This window comes from Corvus moneduloides, chromosome 6 (genome assembly GCF_009650955.1).
Source record: "Corvus moneduloides isolate bCorMon1 chromosome 6, bCorMon1.pri, whole genome shotgun sequence".
NCBI lineage: Eukaryota > Metazoa > Chordata > Aves > Passeriformes > Corvidae > Corvus > Corvus moneduloides.
In genome coordinates, this window is record NC_045481.1 from 8196296 (window position 1) to 8212393 (window position 16098).

Consider the following 16098-nt stretch of genomic DNA (forward strand, 5'->3'; position numbering starts at 1 on the left):
AGAAACGGTGAAAATGGTAGCTTAAAACGTGCGGAGGCACAAAGTGTTACTTCCTCAGTGCAGCAGTCCCGGAGCACGGGCAGCGGGGGCCCTGGTGCAGCCGTGCCTTTGGGGACACAGCGTGTGCTGACACCCCGGGCCGCCTGCCAGGGACAGCAGGAACGAGGAAATGACTCAAGGAAACGAGCGCTCACTGCCTGTGCAGGACACGTCAGAGGCGCTTCCGGCGCCCCTCATTTCCCGGGAAAGCCACGGAAGGCGAGGCTACGTTTTTACTACGAAATGCGCCTGAAGATGGTTGGCTACACTTTGGTTTGTCTCCCTGATCTCTTGTCAGTCGAGAGAGTCCGGTTTTGTCTTTGTGGGTACCCCCCCAAATGTGCTGGCTGTGTACAAATTCTGATGGGGGCTGGAGGGTTGCCAGAACTCCCCAGTCTTGAAGCTGAATTGCTTTGTCATTCCCATTTTGCTAGACTTTTCCTCTGGGAAGGTGAATTTGTTCATCTCAGACTGGAACTGGGAGTTACAAGGTCCCTCAGTTGCCTTATGCAGCCAGTGCTTACAGGTAGTGAGGGCTCAGGTGGCCCAAAGCATCTGTCCAAAAGAGAAAGACCTGAAAGGTGGAGCCCATCACCTTTGGAACCCCAGGGGTTTATTTCCCTGCTGAATCATAAGGGCTGAACCCTTTTTTCTTTCCATTCTGTACCTTGGACAGGGCTGTAAAATCTGCTAATACGAGGGAAAGATGACATATTCATCCTTCTGCCAGAGTTACAGTGCAAAACATTTTTTGATACATTCATCCGATGTTCGCAAAAAGCAAAGGCAAAATTGAAAACCCAGATGAAAAGAGGGTTCTGATGCATCCATGAGTGTTACATACACTACAAGTTGCCCTCTCTAGCCTAGCCCCTCTGCAGGCCCCTGCTTGTATGAAAGCATAAAAATGGGATTTTAATCTTATAATTGATTTTATTAAGGTTTATTACCAACCTCAACTATTCATTCACCATTTACTGGCAATTTAACATTTTGTGAGCTTATGACTACAACCTATTTAATACATGTTTAAGAGCTCTGAAAGAATACAAGGGAAACTGAAAATTAATTCAAATCTAGGGTTAACTGAAAAAGTTAACCCTGCTCTTGTATCCACATGGGGTTTCCAGTTTGTCATTGCAGAACTCCCTCCAGGATCAGGGAAGCTACAGAGCCACTTCAAAACAGCATTTTTCCCTGTTCCATCTGCTGATTAAGCAGGACACATTTCATCCCATGCTAATAGCACTGAGGTATCATAAGCATTACTGAAGTTATTAGAGCAATTGTAATGTCACTGCTGAACAGTTTACTAGATTAAGGGTTGGAGTCTGTCAGTGCTTTATAGTATTCTTAATTCCAAGAACAGAATAGGCAGGTATTAAATAATTAACTGACTTAGTTTTGGAACACCCAACTTTGCTCCCTGCTTTCAACACATAAAATATCAGTTGCAGTGCTTAGCAACTCTTTAAAATAAAAAGCCATATAAAATTTTCATACTCAGAATGGCCAGAGCAGCAAACAGATCAGTAACTCGCGTAGAAGTTACTGCCGATGGATAAATAAAGCTGTTGCAGTTGGCAGGGAACCAACACAGATTCCCTGAATGACAGTGAAGTACATCCCCTGTGGCACTCAAACATGCAGGAAGATGGGCAACAGTCGATAGTTACTATAAAATTTTAAAAGGGCAGGAATTTACACCTTTGTGCATCACAAGTCCCAAACTACGACGCTGCTGAGCTTTTACAAGCAGGGTATGCATGGTGTAAGTGTGGCTGCATGAACCCAACATGTCCTGTGACAATCAGCTTCAACGAGGTGATTTATTTCAGTCAGAAAACAACGCCAGAACGAAGCATTTTGCTGCCTCCACCCCTATCACCGCAGCAGGCTTCACAGACAAGTTAAAACACTTTTATTCTGCTAAATCCCATTGAAAGTCCCCAAATGAAGAAGGCTCCTTTCATTACATCCAGCAGTGGCAAAGCAACAGATCTCAGCTGATCCAAACTGGAGCAAGTAGGAGAGATGGTGACAAGGCACATGTTAAACATGCTAAACAGATTTTGTCACGGAAAGGAGGGTTTTGATTGAAGAGGCATTAAGGCCTGAAAGGTCAGTAGTTCAGGAGAATCCACCAGAGTTACCTTGAAGTGTGTTTGCAGCTGCAGCATTTACTGTAAGGGACACAACTCTGCGGCAAAACTCGGCAGGACAAAATTACAAAATTTCACTTCACAACTTAGCAGGAGAAATATCTTCTAATAACGTGGCCTTAGCTCCCTCATATACAGCAATATGTCACTTTCCTAAAGAACATCTGTAGTCTATAGTACCAAGTCAGTAGCAAAATGAAGGTAAACTGCATTCAGTTCAAAAAAAACCCAAACAACAACAAAAACAAAAAAACACTATAAAGTGCATTTAGTTCAACAAACATCATTACTGAAAAATTTCATTTTTAGGTTGTGTGTAGCAAAAATCTGCTTCTTCCTTGGCATTGTTATACACTCTGTGTTTTCATTTGATGATGTGGTCTTCAAAAAGAGGTTGCAGGTGAAAAGATGACCATGTCTGGAGTCTGGTGACACAGAAAGCTGAGTGAAAAAGAAAAACTCAGTTAATTTTTTCCGTACTACAGGAAGCTAATCACTTTGCATATGCCAACCTAATTGGTAAAAATTGTCATTAAAATAATCTTTTAAATTTATTTAAAATTTTTAGAGGGAAAAGAAAAGACATAACTATGAAGATAAATGGAAAACATCCCATTATATGATCTGACTTACTTTAAATTAGAAATAGCAACATATATTTTGTAATGAATTTGTCTTTCAGACACCAAGCTGCAGGGTTTGTTCTTTCCCTTATGAGGCTATTCCAGAAAAATAGTGTCCATTTACCTTAACTTTGTATGACAATTCTTTTCACTTTTATTCCTTCTTCATGTTTCAAACCACTTCTCCTTTGTCTAAACCCTGTTCCTGTATTTTACACATTTCCAACGTGATTCAGCCACTGTGATCCCCCCCTCATGTGCTCACTTGAAGGAAGGAGAACTGAGTTAAGAAGGAATAAGCTGGGCACTCTTTTAAAGTTTTATTTCTGAATTCTCCAGCCTATCATCTCTTATGTAAGAAGCTCCTAGAAATGTTGTACACCTTCACTGTCCAAGGCAGTAAACAGAATAAAACAGAGCAATGAAAGTGTGTCTCGAACTGTCTCCACAGTGACAACAGCTGCTCAATTTTATTCTCCATTGAGGAAGAGACCATGTGTTAAGAATATTCCTCCAAAATACCTTGTTAAAAAACAGACTGAGGTGACTGAGGTGTTTTACAGCAATGGAGGATGACACAATTTTCCTTCCGACTTGCATTGCTGTAACAAGAAACAAACAAGTGCTTCCTTTTCTGAAGCTGTCAAAGAGGTTTCAAAGAGCAAAAACCTACTCCACATCCAAAAATTATACCAGGACCAAACCATTACATGAGAACATGTGCTGGAACAGCAGAGAGGAACATGCTAAATACACTCTGTGGTTCTCTGAAGTGCTCACTCCCAGAGCAATTCTTACCTTGGTCTGGATCAATGCTTTGCAGTCATTAACACTGAATCCATCAAATCTAAAGTCCTCATTATCTTTGACATTTGATTCCTCAAAAATATCAGCCTGGCTCTCTGAAATGTCCTAAAAAACCATAATTTACGTTTTATTTATGAATTTATTTATGCATTTCTATCTGATTTCAGTGCATAATACCTAAAGAGAAATTTCACTCAAATAGCAACCACTAAATTTTACTTTCTGCAGCTGTATTTTATCATGTGCTCCCTTTGCATTAAAACAATTTTATGCCAGAACCAGTTCTACCTACACACATGAATTTGTGACTTCAATTAATAAAAAAGCCATTTCCAATTAGAATTAGCCTTAATTAACACCAATGCATTGCTAAGAAATCCATCTTAATCTGTATTATTACAAGCAATACAATTTTCCTTTAACAGACAAGAAGTAATGATGTAAGTTAAAGCTGCCTGGGCATTGATTTGATGCTGAGGGCAAGAAAGGAACAGAATGGGAGTTTAGCTGTGTTGGAGAAATGTCTCCCATTCCCTCTCTGTTAAATGACAGTTCTATAAAAGTGACTTTCAAGTGCAGAATAGGTTTCTACCTGCAGCACTGTCCTTCTGTTTGCATATAACTTGCAAGAAAGGTCAAATACGCCCATAAAATCAGTACCTTGCCAACCCCGTGCTTCAGCATTCAAATAATCAATTGAAACAATTACTTGTGAAAACTACATGTGACTAATTAATCCCAACTAAATAACTGAATACTAAACCGTCCCTGACCCCTGTATCTCCTCAAAACAAGAGATTGTTAAACAGAGACATTTCTTTTTGAGATCTTTCAGTATTTGTTAAACAGAGACATTTCTTTTTGAGATCTTTCAGTACTGTTGGTTTGGCCTCAATCCAATTTAAAACATACTCTTCCTCAAGCCTTGCAAAAGCAGACAGAGGAATAATGTGAGGAAAGGGGAAGCTGAATACGCTTTCAGTTCCTATACAGTAAAAACATCCAATAATTACTCTAACAGCCTATCTCATTCAGATCTGATTTTCACTTAACAGAAGGATATTAGAGGCTAACAATTTTCTTGCACTCCAAGCAAAAAAAGTAAACAATCCTACTGCAAACACACCTGGGAGCTGATTCTCCACCTCTAACACCTGAAAGCTACTTGTCCATCTACACCAAAGCTGAGTGCACCACCTAATAGGGAGCTGTGTTGGCAGACTTCAATGTAAAGACAATCGAAGCTGGGTCCTGCACGAGTTCATAGTTAGTTACACATAAAGATGAGAAAACACTAAGATATCATCTTAAAAAGCTCCCTGTTAAAAAAACCTCATGTCTCACCCAGATCTGGTCCCTCATTCATCTGCATGTACAGCTGACAGATCAGGTTCCCAGCACAGTGTTTATGCTGGCAGAATGGAAAACCATTGTTCAATTACCTTTTTATTTGCATCTATCCCGAGAACACTCAGGAGGTTTTCTTGGCAATGGGACTTACTCCAGGGATGTCTTAAGCTGAGGGTATTATCAAAGTCTCTGAGCATTCTCCATACATTTCCAGAATCCATGCTAGGAAACAAAACACAATTTGAGGTTTTGAGCTCTATGAGGTTTCCAGTGAACGTATGCAACAGTTACATTATTACATACAGCTCTGTACTAACCCTGATCTAACAAGCAACTTGTTTTAAATCTCTTTCTACACTTGTCCAAACTATCAACCCAGTGTACTAATTAGCTGGCATGACAATTAGTGGAAGCAGTAAGTCAACATAACTGTTTGTGCTCCTCAGATAAGAAGGGCATTGGAAGCACGTTTCAGAGACTGCTACATGCACACAGCTCACATTATTCAGGTGCTTCTGCGAAATGTGGGCAGAGTTCAGCCCTGTGCATTCTGCACTTTGCCTTTTCTGCCTCTCAAGTCTTTCTCCACCCCAGAGGTGACACTTCACCTCTGCAGCACCTGTCCTACAAAACAAGCCAAAGGCACTCACTGCTGAAACAGTGAGAAGCAGGGAGTTCCCTCGACTGTGGTACTTTGGATTCTTACACTGCATTCATCACATATAAAAATTCACTTGGGCTTTACTTAGTTTACACTTGTCATTGACATTAATTATTCACCACAGTAGATGAGGGAATTTTTGTCTTTACTTCATGCTCTGCTATAATAGTGCAGTCCCCTTTACAATTATATTTCTTCACAAGTTTGATGCTGATTAAAATATAACACATATGCAGCGAACTTGGCCAAATGGGTGCCCCCACTAGAAGTTTTACCTACATTTCTTCTGAGTCTTAGGACATTTCTCAAGTATGGTCTGACACAGCTTTCTAGACACAAAGCCTCAGAGTTATAAAAAAATAACTGCAACACTGTTTGGTAACTACAATACTGCTAAGAAGCTGCTGATCCTTAAAAAACATGTAACAAAACTAGACGTGTTCCAGCTGTCACAAGAGAAAGCTTAGTTAATGATACTAATTGCTATTAATGTAGCCCAAGAAAGAAGCCAGATGTACCACAGATTCTGAAGCACATCAGGTTAAACGTGAGGAGAAGTTACCAGCTGGGAAAACTTCGGTGGGAGGAAAAAAACAGCAAGTAAGTTGTTAGTAGAAGCAGCAGCCTCCGATGATGAAGAAATAAGTGGGATGTGCTGTAAAGAAAGGACAAGCAAACAGGAAGAACAGGCTGCCTGTTGGGTTCTGGCATTCCAGAGGCTTAGTCATAAGAAGGCACACCAACAGCAGGAAAAACCCTAAGCAGGAATTAGTAATTTTGATATATACCCTTCATTGTTTTCCAATGGCTAAAACACCTTCCATTTCCTTTAACAACGTGCTACAAAACTGGTAAGATCTATACACAGAAAAGCATAGCACTAAAAAGATTTTTATGTGCACCACTGATTTTTAAATTATGAAATAAATAGTGTAATTGCAAAGGAACTTTTTCCTTTTTTCCCCTTTTTTTTGGTTTTGTTTCAGTTTGGGGTTTTTTGGTTTGGTTTTTGGGTTTTTTTTTGTTTTTAAACTGTTAATCTAAGCTCATTACCAAAGTTGATTCTTCAAAAGTTCAGGGATCCCAACATCTCCATTATTTTCATCAAGAACTTGCTCTAAGCTTCTTATGCTCTCTCTGGACTGTGGTACAAAGACTTCTGGAAAGGCCAACCTAAATACCTCCTCACAGCTGTGGTCTGCCTAGAAAAAAGGAGAGTTTTATTACATACACCATACAGGCCATGCCCATAGTTCATGAAGTCCAAAGACTATAATATTTCTAGAGATTGTCTTATTGATTTTTGAATTACTATTAACAGCAGAGGGACTGAGCTCATATTTCAGTGTTTTGAGTGTTTACCTAGAACTAGAGGAAGCAAGAGTCCCAGAGTTTCTGATGAACCTTAGTCTTTAACTTCCCAGCTTCTTGGTCATAGACTGGTTTGCATATTTAACGCTTATGACTCCTCCTTCTGCTCAGCTGATTCAGTCCAGGTCAAATCTGGTGCACGCATCAATTCAAAAGCTTGTTTTGCTAACTCAGAATTCAAACACTCCTAATTCAACCAAATGTAACACACCTGCTAAATGCTACAGTTACCAATAAATACTTGCACTGTGCAAGCCTGCAAAAAAGCTGGGGTGAGGATGCTTCTGTATCCTCACATTTGCAACAAACTTTTTCCAGCCTATGCTAAAAATCAGAGCCTAATTTAAATCCTTGTTCCTCCTCCAGCGGTGACAAGGAGGAGGTTTGGAGGACTGACCGCAGCCACAGGAGTGATCAAAACAGGGCTACTGGAAGTACTAGGGTTATCTGACGATTAAGAAATACATATACAAGGAAAAACATGCATAATTTGCATCCTACCCTAGAGGGATGTTAGTATGCCATCTGGTTCAGAAGCTGTGTCCTTTTATTCCTTCAAAGAAGGAATTACTGCAATTTTCCAAATAAAAGCAATTAATCAACTCACCACCCTGCCCAGGGACTGCAATCCAGGCGCAGCAACGTTGTATGAAAACTGAAGAATGGAACCAGTCAGTTTGGGGTTTTTGCTCAGCAATCAACAATTTGGTCTGAAAACCCCAATCATGGATAATCCATATTTTTATGGTTTCATTTAATTGTAATTCAAACAGCTGAAATAGCTCCAGAGTCTCATTACACTGAACTCAGAAGTGGGGTGAACACTGAGAGAGTATGGATTTAATCTAACGATAAGTGGACAAAATCACTAGAGCTGGTAGAAGGCTTCTGCTCTTCTGACCATGCTCCAAAGAACAGAATTTGTGCCCCACACTGTTCCCTCCTGAAGTAAACCCTCGCTAAAATGCCTGTCCTGATGATTCACTGCTGGGACATTCAAAGACTCCTGGGTAAATTCCTTTGAATCTTCCCCAAAGTGTCATGGTAATTTCAATTAATTTGTAAATTATTTCAACCGGAGATACAACATGGAGGATCCTGACAGATGCCTGAAAAGCAGAATTCTGTGAAGTAACACTTGCTAAAGCATACATGGTCAAGGAAAAAAACCAACTTCCAGGTAGGCACCAAAACTGAAATGGGATGGGAATCAAGGAAAAGCCAGGCAGCTGCTCTTGGCTTTGGGATGGGGAAATTACAACCCCAGGGAGTGCATCGAGGGAAGCACAGCTCTGCACAACTGCAGCACCTCCACAGAGCCTTGGTGCTGCTCCAACACACATACCAGTCACTGAATTACAGTTTAGCCAAAACAGATAAAAAGTAAGAGATTTTTTATTGTCTTTGTTACTGTCTACTTCAGCGAGTGTTTCTGAAACAAAGCTTGGGTATATTTCCATTTATCTTGTGGTTTTGTGCTAACTATAAAAAATCAGTGTACAAAGTTCACATCAGTACTTTCTTAATAAATCCTCTATATCCTATTATATCAAAATACCCCATGGCTTAAACACATGCACCAGTCCCTCTCTCACAGGCCAGTGTTTAAAGAGCACATGAAACATCCTCAGAGCGTTCAATCATGTAGGCAAAAAACTCAGCTACTGCAAGGAAATTAATGATTGTTTCTGTCTGAAAACACATGATTCTGATCCCAATTGACATAATTCAATTAAATAAAGCAATAAGCATTGAAGGTCAGACCTCTGACCTGAGATGATTTCCAGAGGTCCCTTCCAACCCACCTGGCCTTTCTTCTATTCACCATACAGAAGACAGAGCTCTAGTCCAAAGAGTTTATGATCTCAAACTAACAGAAAAAGCACAGGGATAAAAGACAAGCTACACATATATTCTACACTCCAAGAAATCTGCAGCAGCTCTGTGTCTCTCTACCTTGAGAAAAGACAACTTGAAACTCTAAGCATGGTTAACTTATTCAACTCGTACTGGACATTTCCTTCTACCCTTAACAAATGCAAAATAAAGGCTTCAGTAAGATTAAGAGCTATTGCTTTTGGAAAGAAACAAGCAACCTGCTATACTCCATTTCAGCTTCAGTCATTACAACATTCTCTTTATCCAACAGAAGACTTCTTGTCCCCTGTTTCCAGCATTACAAAAAATTAGAATTCTCTGTGCACACCAATAACCAGGTATTTTGTGTATCTACACTCAGTCAGTGTGGACACCTTATCCCACCCACTTCTTTCTGCTTCCCCTAGTAATACCTCTGCAACAAGTAAAATTCCTAGGCAAGGGCAAGAAATCCTGTCTCCAGAAAACCCTCAGTTCCCTACACATATTAAAATTTACCCAACAGATTACAAGCAGTAAGTTATTACTGCTACAGATTAACCCCATGGAAGTCTTAGCTGATTGTTCTCTTTTTTCAAATGCTGTAGTTTAGGATAAAAGTAGTAAGAACAAGGGGATTTTGTTCTGTATTTCTATGTTCTTTCTTCCCTTTTGTTACTTTCCTTCCCTTTGCTGATACATGTTTGGTCCACATGGAAACAAGTTCATCCCAACAAGCTATAACCCTTTACCTGACCCTTCTTTTTTTTGTGCTAATAAGGATTCATTGCATTATTAACTCAGAATTTTAGCTCTAACATTGTAAGAGAGAATGTAATATCCTCTGCCAAAAATGAATTATATTAAATTATTTCTATTAATTTCTTGCATGTCACCATCAGTCTAAAATTCCAGAAAAAAATGCTGATGTTATTCAGGAAGCATACTAAATAACAGAAGTCATTGTTTTTGTCAAATTCTAACTCAATGGTATGTGGGTTTACTTCAATAAGTTTTCAGGCAACTCACAGAATTTCTGTCCACCCTGCTCTTGTCACCCACCTTCCCGATTTGTTGTTTCCTATGTTCTTTCTCATCCAGCTTTTAAACTGCATGTGCTTCAGGGCAAGGTTTATGGTGCCTACATGCTTACTTATTCCTAGTGCCTAGAAGCAAAGTAGCGCATTACATTCTTTAAAGCTCTCCAGCAGGACAACTTAAGTATTTGTCCAACGCTGTAAAGAAGTTGCTTTTGTTTCACTTGAGGTAGCTGCAAAGTGGCTGGACAGTTTCTCTCCACGTACAGCATTACCCTCTGCAGAGGAGACGGATACAAATCCAGAGGTGTAGGAAGCAGTAACACAAACATTTCTGGTCCTTGGTTTGCTGTGAACACATACCTCGTTCAGAGAGCCTGAAGCCTCCTGTATCCCGTGGCACAGAGATGGCTCAGCACACGAGTGGGCAGCAGAAGTGCTGCAGCCTCCGTTGCTTAGGTCCAGATCGGCTCCAGAAGTTTTTGCTGACTTCACCAAAACTTCAAGGTTATGACTGAATCTCTCTGATTTGTCTGAGGGCTCCTTGAAGCCTTCAAAATCACCCCAGGAACCACTGGGTTCTGAGGTACTAAAGCTGCTCTCAGAAAACCCCTCAAAACTTCTACCTTTGCCGTCCATTACAGGGAGGCTTTGCTGCATTACTTCAAGATTAGCAATTTCTTCATTATTTGTCCTTTCATTCCAGTTACAGCCACTTTCATCAAGAAACACACCACCTGCCTCAGCTGCCAGGTCTTTTGGAGACCCATGGTGTGATATGTCTGTGCGAGCAAGACTTTCTACCACTGACAAGTTCTGCATCTTTGTTAGAGAGAAAAAAATAATTTGTTGAAATCTGTACCACAAAAAGGTTACTGAAGTTCAGTTGCATCAGAAATATGAGTGCTTCCAAAACAAAATCAAATTCTTCATTTCACCCCAAAGAATAACAACACTGCTGAAACAAAACAGGATGTCCTTCAGCCTCTCCTCCCATACTCAGCATGTGCACGTTATTCGGCCTCACTTTCTGTGTGGCATGTTAAGCCTGCGAAGAAAGGATTATAAATAAATACCTCTGTGATAAGGGCTATGTAGGAATGAAGATAGCTGGTAAGGTAGGAGAAAGAATGCTTGGGTTAAAATAAACATGTTCCAGCATTATCCACTGAAAATTGCTGTGGGCAAAATTATTTAAAATTTACTCTTAACTATCTGCCCACACCACAAGAAAGCCATTAAATTAGTGAACAATACTCAGCAAATACATAACAGAAGTTGCTGGATTATTAACTCAGTACTGACTGAGTACACTGGAGACAAACCAAAGTAACTATAGTCAACATCCAACACTTTGAAAATATTTTCTGTAACTACTTCATCCACCTCATGCACACCCAAATAATGCTATTTCTGCCTGAACAGGCTGCCCCATCCCAACGACTAGAATCCTGTAAAAATACAGTATTTCCAACTATTTAGGTAATTGAGGCAGATCTAATGAGTTCTGTTTAGCATCTGTAAATGCTACAGGCAGTGCTGCATTTACCATGTTAGATCAACCCCATCTCCTCAAGCATTTTCCCGAGCTCTTTTGGGGGGTGGATTAAAAAACACTCACTAAACGCGCTTCTCACCGGCCTGCCGCGGTGCTTAACAGAACGAATGTTGTGTGGTTTTCCCCCAGGTTTCCTCCGTAGGCGGGCCGGGCACAGAGCAGGGGTGCGGCAGGTCCCTCGCCCGCCCCAGGGACACGGAGAGCTGCCCCGGCGGGGCGGGGCAGGGCGGGGGACGCGCGGCCGGAGCCGCGGGCGCTTCTCCCGGGGCAGCGGCTGCTCCGCCCGCGATGGCACCTGTCCGGGGACGGAGCAGCCTCACCGGAGCAGCCTCCCGCCGGTCCCGGTCCCGGGCCCGGGCCGCCGCCGCCGCCGCCCGCAGGTCGCCAGGGGCGGTCCGAGGTGTGCGGGGCGGGCCGGGGCGGGCGGCGGGGCCGGCACCGCCCGGGACAGCCGAGCCCTCCATCCCTCCGCCCCATCGAGGGCAGGGAGCCTCAGCTCATCCTCATTCCCCGCGGTGTGTCCCCTCGCTCTGCTTTGACCAGCGCCTCTCCATCCTCGCCCCCGGGCCTCGGCCGTGCCGCTTGTCCGCACCCGCATCCCTCGGGTTACAGCCGCCCTGCCGGCCGGGAGGAGGCTGGGGTTCAAATTGTGATGTTAAAAAGAGAAGTATTCACTCTTTTTCCTCGCCCAGCTTCTTGCTGCGGCCTGGCAGGCTAAGGACACGCGGTTTGATGGTGGTGGTTCCAGTTTGCCTTGCATTTGAGACTAGCTAGAACTCCCACGTAAATGCAAAGTTCCAGGATATGGATTTTTAAAAAAGTGACAATCAGTCCACCCACTGATATAATCTCAGAATAAAATAGTAGGAATGAACCAGCAACAATCCTCTTCTTCCCTCTCTTCTTTTGCTCCCCAACGTCTTTGGCTGTCCCCCCTCTCTGCTGAGGCTGAGTCTTGATCCCCTCCCAACAGGTAAAGCCAGAAGCTGTGGGTCCAGTGCTAAATTTTACAGGTCACCCCATAGCCTGGGTGACCATCCACCCACCTCTCGAGGAACAGATGTGTGGGCTGGAGGCTGTCTGCCCCGGGCTGTCTGCTCTCAGGCCTGGGGGTCAGAGGGAATGATGCCGAGAAAACTCCTCAGCTCCCTGTCCTCAGGCTGGGTTGAACATCTGGGTAGTCCCAAGGAACAGGGGACAGTTGTAAAAGCAAGGAGAGGTTTTCTGGAGCAAGGCCCAAAGTAAAAAGCTTTTTCTAGGCACACATGTTTTCCAGCCCAGACACAGACACATGCACTCCTCCCACGCATCTGACTCTCATTCCAGGCTGTAGTGCTTTATCCAAGGGCAAGCGGCTGGAGTTGGGAGCGATGCCCAGACGCAGAGCCAAAGAAACTTTATTGGCAACTGTCTGGAAGGTTTTTTTAATTTGTTTTCTTTCTGCTTTGGAGCGGTTTCCTGCCCTGCATGGCCATCCCGTGGCAGCCTGCAGCTCTCAGGATATCCAACCGGCTCGGTGAGATTGTGATTCAGCCCCAAAGCATCTGACACTGGCTGGGCTGGCGTCCCCATCCCACGCTGCAGTCAGTGTGTGCCGTGGGGACCTCAGGGGTTCCAGCTCTCTCTTCAGTTTTGAGGGGAGATCAACATTTTTTTTCAGCGACTGAGATTGTTTTGGTCAGCTTTACATTTTCACCTTTGTCTTCCCGAAGGAAAAGGCCACAAACAGATGGCACAAAGGTTGAGATGCTCCTCTCTACCACGCTTTGCATCCAGAGGGACAGCAGTACGTGGGTTCTGCAAACTCTGCCAAGTTCAAGGTGTCTCTGCAGCAGAGCAAAGAGCTGTGGGAGAGCTGGGGAGCTTCAGAAGCTGCCACGGCCTTAGAATCCAGAGTGTGGGAACAGCAGGAAACTCTAGCACCTTCTTCCCAGAGTAACATCAGAAACTCTTAAGGGCGGGCCACGTAACACTGTTGTTTGTGTCTCTCCAGCACACCTTATAACCCACCTTGGGAAAACCAGTTGCTAGTCCTGGGTCCCTGCAGAGGAACAATTGGCTGCACCGTCTGCTGGGTTTACCCACTGCTGCCTCTGCTCTCAGGCAAACGCTGCTGAAGTCCCACATAATCACAAGAAAAACCTGCACTGCCATGATTTTGGAATGTTTCCACTTCAAAATGGATCAGTGCAAAGTACAGCCACCCTGCACAGTGGGTTTCACCTGCCCCCACTTGAAATTGCTCCTCTGGACTCAGCTGAGCGTGTGATCACCAGCTCCTGTTTTAAATGACACCGGTTTAAGTTAGAAGCATCAACACGGGTGGATTAAGAATTTTGCCCTCTGAAGTATAGCAGGATAAAATTCCTGTTATCTGTTTGGGGGGAAAAAAGAATTTTACAATTTTGTCAGACCAGGCCTTGTGCATTATTACTGCATTAAATCAATATTTTCTTTTTGAAATATCACCATGGGGTTTTGAGTTGTCTTTTTTTTAAAAATAACTCAATCATTACTTGAAAGGTAAATAGGTCAAAAGTTTCAGACATGGACTATAAGCTTATATTTAGGCACACATATATGAATTTACTAGAGCAGAATATCATTACTCAAAAACTCACCAATGCAAACAACTGAAGTAACTGAACACTCATCTTTAACTACTATTACTGCTCCTCCCAGCATTCCTACTGGAAAATCATTTGAGCTTAGTACACATACTCTAGAATTATTATCTTTTTCATTTTATCCTTCAGAAAAATATCAATTTGCTGTGAAAAAATTCAACATAATAACTGAAAAGTACTTTCAGGTCAAATCAGCACCATGCTGCTGTATTATGAATTTGTGTTTGCTTGTGAAAGATCTGGTCCTGGATTATTGAATTGTGTGGTTCCCCTGTAAATGACCAGGATGATATGGATACCTTTTTTCTTCATTCATTTTTTCTTTTGGAAAAAAAATGTAAGCAAGAGATGCTTTTGTGTACAGAATTTTCAAATTTGTTTGTTTGGGTTTTTTAATTGAAGTTTTAAACAAGATTACCTTGCTATTTAAAGGACTGAAATATTTTCTTTAACTTGTATTAAATACTTGGATACCTTTTCTTGTATAAATATTACAGTTACATTTAGCTAAACTGATGTAAAATGTCATTTTAAAACAAAAGTAAACATGTTTTCAGAAGCAAATAAATTACTTTGAATGACTCAAAATGACATTTCAATAAATTAACTGCCTTTTTAGTCAATGATTAATATTTTTTTTTCACCCTAAGTACCCAGATTTTAGACGTGTAGGACATCATCAATTCTTTCGTTTCCATAGTAATACAGAATGCTGAGCTTTTTGAAAATCCACTGCAGATACCAGGTCTAAATACTGATCTAATTAACTATCTGTGGCTTACATTTGAAGATGTGGTTGATTTTTCCACTGAAGTCCCTCCTGGAGGCACAGTGGGTTTGCCATGCCTTCCTCCCTCTTTGCTTTGCTGCTGGTATAGGTGGTTCGAAAGGTCGGTAAATCCGTTGTCTTTTTCTTGATTTACACACGAGAACAGCAGATCCTCAGGGCAAATTTTACTCCTCCCCAGTTCAGGGCGGGTGCAGATTCCTGTTTTCCCTGTGGAATGTTGCTCTGTGTGCTAAACCAGTGTGATGGGAGCTGCTGGCATGAATGAACCACCTGCGGCTCTTAGCAGTGCCTGGGCTAAAAGACGAACCAAGATTTTTCCAACAGCAGATGGCAGCTCTCCCTTGTCTCTCTTTCGTGCACACAACACATCTGTCAGCTCTCCTGAGCAGGGGAAGTAATTAATCCCCTCTACACTCCACATTATAAAGGTATTGGACCTCCTACTTTATGTGCTGAACACAGAAAATCCATTCCACGGGACCCCTTCATTGATGGGCTGTCAGTGTAGAAGGATCTACCCATAAAGAAAGTGACATCCTGAGCCAGGAGCTGTAAGATGTACTTTAGGTCCCTCTCTTCTTGTCTCAGCTGTGGAAGATAAGGGAGCTGTAATCCACCTCTGAAAAAAGCAAGATGTGCAAGAGGCATCAGCGCCCTGGGTTCAGTGGCTGCCTTCAGGGCTTTTGTTTGCCCATCAGTGTGGCTCCGAACATCTGCTTTGACAGTTAGTCTGGTTCTCAGAGTGGTTTTGGGGAGCACAAACTGGGGAAAGGCAACGAAACACCATTCCACTCTGGCACTTCATGGAAACATTGTCTTTCAAATCCTGTGGGCAGCACTACTTTAGGATCTTCCAGCAGTTCACATAGCACATGTGCTATAAGAAGACTCTCAAACCAATCAGAGCCCCCACAAGATCCCAAAGTGGGTTTTGTGCCTATATGAAAAGGGCCAATTGCCACAGGCACCTTCCCATTTGCCAGTATTTGCCTGCCTTCCACTCTGCCACCACTTCATCATCCACTGACACTTCTGGGGTGAAATCCTTTCCTCTCTTCAGCTGCTTTCCCTTCTGTTGTCAGTCCCACTTGCTGAACCCCTCAATCATTTTATCAGATCTTTTTCTTATTATCCATTTGCCAACTGTTCTCTTTTCTGCCTTCAGCCTCCTGAAAACTCAGAGAGCTGTGACTTGGGCCCCTGATGGAAGTGGTGG

General features: G+C 42.5%; 1 protein-coding gene across 6 annotated transcripts; it reads right to left on the reverse strand.

Annotated features, from left to right (window-relative positions):
• Positions 1-1848: 1848 nt before the first annotated feature.
• Positions 1849-15019, reverse strand: CLBA1 (clathrin binding box of aftiphilin containing 1). 6 transcript variants are annotated; one of them, XM_032112860.1, is made up of 6 exons: positions 14875-15019; positions 10271-10955; positions 6696-6844; positions 5074-5203; positions 3623-3736; positions 1849-2642 (listed from the first exon to the last, which is right to left on the reverse strand). In XM_032112860.1, the coding sequence occupies exons 2-6, from the start codon at positions 10727-10729 to the stop codon at positions 2475-2477; spliced, it is 1020 nt and encodes a 339-aa protein (XP_031968751.1). In that variant the 5' UTR covers positions 10730-10955; positions 14875-15019; the 3' UTR covers positions 1849-2474. The 6 variants fall into 6 exon arrangements, with proteins under 6 accessions (XP_031968751.1, XP_031968750.1, XP_031968748.1 ...); XM_032112859.1 differs by lacking the exon at positions 14875-15019 and adding an exon at positions 12512-12731; XM_032112857.1 differs by lacking the exon at positions 14875-15019 and adding an exon at positions 11529-11823.
• Positions 15020-16098: the final 1079 nt, after the last annotated feature.